Source organism: Quercus lobata, chromosome 8 (assembly GCF_001633185.2).
Source record: "Quercus lobata isolate SW786 chromosome 8, ValleyOak3.0 Primary Assembly, whole genome shotgun sequence".
NCBI classification, from domain to species: domain Eukaryota; kingdom Viridiplantae; phylum Streptophyta; class Magnoliopsida; order Fagales; family Fagaceae; genus Quercus; species Quercus lobata.
In genome coordinates, this window is record NC_044911.1 from 60,567,250 (window position 1) to 60,572,494 (window position 5,245).

The 5,245-nt window shown below is 35.1% G+C and overlaps 1 protein-coding gene across 2 annotated transcripts; it reads left to right on the forward strand.

Moving 5' to 3' along the window:
• Positions 1-508: 508 nt before the first annotated feature.
• On the forward strand, positions 509-5,245 carry LOC115955171 (putative receptor-like protein kinase At3g47110). Of its 2 annotated transcripts, XM_031073228.1 has the most exons (4): positions 509-1,286; positions 1,656-3,254; positions 4,109-4,585; positions 4,975-5,245. In XM_031073228.1, the coding sequence occupies exons 1-3, from the start codon at positions 557-559 to the stop codon at positions 4,582-4,584; spliced, it is 2,805 nt and encodes a 934-aa protein (XP_030929088.1). In that variant the 5' UTR covers positions 509-556; the 3' UTR covers position 4,585; positions 4,975-5,245. The 2 variants fall into 2 exon arrangements, with proteins under 2 accessions (XP_030929088.1, XP_030929087.1); XM_031073227.1 differs by having other exon boundaries at positions 4,109-5,245.

Below are 5,245 nucleotides of genomic sequence, written 5' to 3' on the forward strand. Positions count from 1 at the left end.
ATTCAACCTAAAACTTAGAACACTATCTCTATCTTATTTTTAAACATTATTCCAAGTTATCTTACATCTTTCTTTAAAAAAAAATACACACGGTTATTTATATATTACTTTTAAATATTATAATACTAAATAAAATAAACAAATAAATACTTATTAAAACAAAAAAAAAGAATATTATTGCACGCGCAAAAGCTTGTGCGACGAGTTTAGTCTATATATTGATATTGATTGATTTGTTTTTATTAAATAAAATAAAAAAGAAGAAAAAGAGAAGGGTAATTTTTTCCACCGTGTTTGACACTGCAATCCTCTCAGTATCAAAATTTCGGGCGACATTACAGGCTTACAGCTGGTATGCGTTTGAAATTTGATGTTGACGAATAATTAAAACCGGGAAGAGTCAAAAAGTGGAAATAAAACAAGTAGAAAGACTTAAGGTCAAGTCTCCTCGTATAATGCCAATATAAATGCATATGCCGTGGCCCTTGTTTATTAGCCTCCATTCCACCTGGTTCCTTATTTCACCAGTTTCTTGCTTTTCATTTTTCAAAACCAAATGACGCTTCACCAGACCAAAATTTGCGCATTTTGTTCTATTTACCTTCGTGTGATTCTTCTCTTTTCCGCAATTAGTCTCCTCTGCCTGCAACCCGTGGCCATTACTGCCACCGCTCCAACAAACGAGACTGATCGTTTGGCTTTACTCAAATTCAAAGAACTTATACCTCATGATCCATATAAGATATTGAGTTCGTGGAATGGCTCTATGCACTTCTGCAATTGGCATGGAATCACATGCGGCCGTCGGCACCAAAGGGTCACAGGCTTGGACCTCCAGGGCTACAACTTAGGTGGATCTATGTCACCTGCTATTGGAAACCTCTCCTTTCTTAGGTTCATCAACCTCCAAAATAACAGCTTCTATGGCAAAATTCCACAAGAATTCGGTCATTTGTTCCGACTGCAACGACTCTATCTCAACAATAACACGTTGGGAGGGGAAATACCATCTAACTTGTCCATCTGCTCCAATCTCAGGTCGATACGTCTTTATGTGAATAAGCTTACAGGGAAAATTCCAGAGGAGCTAGGCTCTTTAATGAGACTACAACGACTTGAGATTTCCACAAATAATTTGGCAGGAGGAATCCCACCTTCTCTGGGAAATCTTTCTTCGCTCAAATATTTCTTTGTGGGGGGCAATAATTTGGTGGGAAATATTCCAGATACCATAGGCCAATTAAAAGGCTTAGTATCGTTCTCAATTGGGAGAAATAAATTGTCAGGTACAATCCCTTCCTCTCTTTATAATGTGTCTTCTCTCCAAATTATTTCAGTTACAAGCAACCAACTTAATGGCACACTTCCAGCCAACATAGGCCTCACTCTTCCTAATCTCCAAATACTTCTATTTGGTGCAAATATGTTCTATGGATCAGTCCCTACTTCACTATGTAATGCAACTCAGCTTCAAATGATTGGTTTAAGTGAAAACAATTTTCTAGGATCAGTTCCAACTAATTTGGGAAATCTGTTGGATCTTTCCTGGCTAAATTTGGAACGCAATCATCTTGGAAAGAGTTTACATTTCTTAACATCTTTGACAAATTGTAGTAAACTTAATCTATTGAGTATTACTACGAACTATTTCGCAGGTGTTTTGCCTACTTCTATATCCAACTTGTCAACCCAACTCACTGGATTATATATAGGAGACAATGGAATTTCTGGAACTATTCCTGCATCATTAGAGAATCTTGTTAACTTAATTGTTTTGGGCTTAGATTATAATTACTTCACCGGCATTGTTCCTACTAATTTTGGGAAGTTTCAAAAGGTGCAATTATTAGCTTTAAGGGGAAACAGATTGTCTGGAGAAATACCAACCATCATAGGCAACCTTACTCAGTTGTTTAAACTTCTTTTAGAAGAAAACAGATTTGAAGGAACTATACCTCCAACTATAGTAAACTGCCAAAATTTGCAATACCTGGGCATTTCACAAAATAACCTTGGTGGATCCATACCCCAACAACTTATTGGTCCTTCTTTCCCTGCACTAATATACCTCAATTTGTCACACAACTCGTTTACTGGCAAACTACCATTTGAAGTAGGTGATTTGAAAAATATAAACTTTTTGGATTTCTCTAACAATAATCTGTCTGGTGAAATTCCTACATCTATAGGAAATTGTTTGATGTTGGGACTCCTTGACCTGCATGGGAATTCCTTTGAAGGAGTAATACCATCATCTATGGCTTCTTTGAAAAGTCTTCAACTTCTAGATGTTTCACAAAATAACCTATCAGGATCCATTCCAAGGGGTTTAGAGAAGCTTCGTTATTTAGAAAATTTGAATCTTTCATTTAATAATTTTGAGGGTGAGGTACCAATTGAAGGAGTTTTCAAAAACACAAGTGTGATATCATTGGTTGGAAATACTAAACTCTGTGGTGGTATACCAAAATTGCAGTTGCCAAAATGCCTCGTAGAGGTCATGAAACCAAGAAACTCATTTGGCCACAAGCTAGCAATTGTAATTATTTCCATTGTTCTATTTTTATTTTTGTTTTCATCAATTCTTGTTATTTATTGGATGAAAAAATCAAAAAAGAAATCACCTTCTATGTTTTCAACAATGGACCTCCTTCCAAGTGTTTCGTACCAAGACCTCTATCATGCAACTTGTGGATTTTCTTCGGATAATTTAATTGGATCTGGAAGTTTTGGCTCAGTATATAAAGGAACTCTTGTTCAAGAAGAAAAACTAGTTGCTATAAAGGTCCTTAACCTTCAACACAAGGGAGCTTTCAAAAGTTTTATGGCCGAATGCAATGCATTACGAATTATTCGGCATCGGAATCTTGTTAAGATATTAACATGTTGCTCTAGCACAGATTACAGTGGGAATCAATTCAAAGGTCTAGTCTTTGAATTCATGGCAAATGGGAGCTTAGATATTTGGCTGCATCCCGAACTAGACAACGAAAATCAATCAAGGAACTTGAGCCTTCTTCAAAGAATAAATGTTGCACTGGATGTGGCTTTTGCAATAGATTATCTTCACAACTATTCTGTGCAACCAATCATTCATTGTGATTTAAAGCCAAGCAATGTTCTCCTTGACAAAGACATGGTCGCTCATGTAAGCGATTTTGGCTTAGCAAAGCTCCTCTCAACTGTTGATGATTCTTCTGAAAAGCAAACTAGTACAATTGGGATAAAGGGAACAATTGGTTATGCTGCTCCAGGTAATATCTTTATAATTCTTCTAGCTATATCCTTAAAGGCTTAAACATCTTTAAATTCTTTACAATTCTTTACATCTTTACAATTCTTTACAGATGTATTTTTTTTGGCAATTACTGTACTACTATCAAAAGAGGATACTTAAATTCTCTCTCTCTCTCTCAATTTGCACCGATAGAAGCGCTGAGACTGAGTGCTGACTATCCATTGACTAAGCTTTGTATATTTGTTTTTCAAGCATTTATTTCCCCAAAACCATATGTTTGTGAAGACTGATGATAGCTTGTCAATTTTTTATAGCAAAATAAGTAGAGCCGGTCACAGACAAAACAGATCTGTGTTATATATAGTTTTGTGACATTTATTTATGTGTCCTGTACTGAACAAGTTGTCAACAGACAATTCAAGTAACGGACAATAATAAGAAGTTAGGAACTACGTTGATTATTATTATTATTATTATTTGCTTGAATAAAATAATAAAAACCATAAGTTTAGTTGAACATGGGAGCTGCCAAGGCATTCATACCTATGGTGTCCAACAAGTCCATACCAATTACAAAATATAATTTGATTAGATTATCCAAACCAACCATTAACCATATTTTCCGTGCTACATATAAATCATCACTATTGCCTCCTTGACTCCTTCCAACAACCCTAAAGTAATTTTCTATTGTACGAATGATGAATGCTTCTAACTTGAAAATTTGAAATGATGGCTTCTATCTCCATGTTCTTGTTTTCAATTTCTTTATGCTTTTTTAATGAATCAAATGAAATTTCAGTTGCATTAAATTCCAAATATCACTATGAACAACAACTGCAAAATTTCCTTACAAATCATAATTTGTAGAGTATGGCATGGGTGATAAGGCATCAATAGAAGGGGACGTGTATAGCTATGGAATATTACTACTGGAGATGTTCCTAGGAAAGAGACCAACCGATGAAATGTTTAAAGATGGTCTCAATCTCCACAATTTTGCTAAGATAGGATTGCCAGAAAGAGTTGTTCAAATTGTAGACCCAATCCTTCTACCAAGAGAAGTTGATGTTGTGCCGACAGCAATAGTGGCAACTAGAGAAGATAATAATGACAACGAAATTCAAGTAGACGAAGGAGCTCGAGGTATTGCAAACCTGTGTCAAATGGATGCCAATGTGCATAAGTTCTTGGTCTCAATCCTTGAGATTGGACTCGCTTGTTCAATAGAGTCACCAAAAGAAAGAATGAAGATGAAGGAAGTTACCAGCGAACTGCATATGATCAAAAAAGCCTTTCTTGGTTCTGGTATACTCCCTGGTGGACGTGGTAGAATCCAAGTTTGAGGTACTTTATATATTTTTAAATTTGAATTTGCTTAAATAATAAAATCATCAATGACGGTCATCAGTTATCTCATAAAATTATTGAAGACCATTTTAAGAGTTATGAATTGGCCATTTAAGTTATATTTCTTTTGATTCCTATTAGTTCTGCATAAATGCAAGTGTGGACGTCTTTTATTATTTTGATAAATGATCTTAATTGTCAAATTAGATTTTCCGACTAACATATTCACCTTTTAAGACCCACAACCTTACTAATGGTTCTTTCATATTCATTTATTTAAATGGTTTCATGCAGATGCAATTGTTGTTCTTGTGTGTACATTCATTGTTTTTCCTTATATAGTCCTGGAAATAACGAATATAACTAACTTTTTCCTTGGACTGCAGAGCATGAAACCACCAAAACAGATCAATGATACCTCTTTCATGTCACTGTTGAGTATTTGCGTCATTGCGTGCTAGTTCAATCTCATTTGTAGAAACATTCAAGGAATGATTTCCTCAAGGTATTTTCTTCTTTTAGATGACAATCCTACTTGTGTATCTTGATAGTACAAGTGCATTGAACACTTCTACTTCAGGTTCTGGTATGGTGTATATGTATTCACTATTCACTATTCAGCATAAAAAATAAAAAGTATACTATGTTGTGTATGTA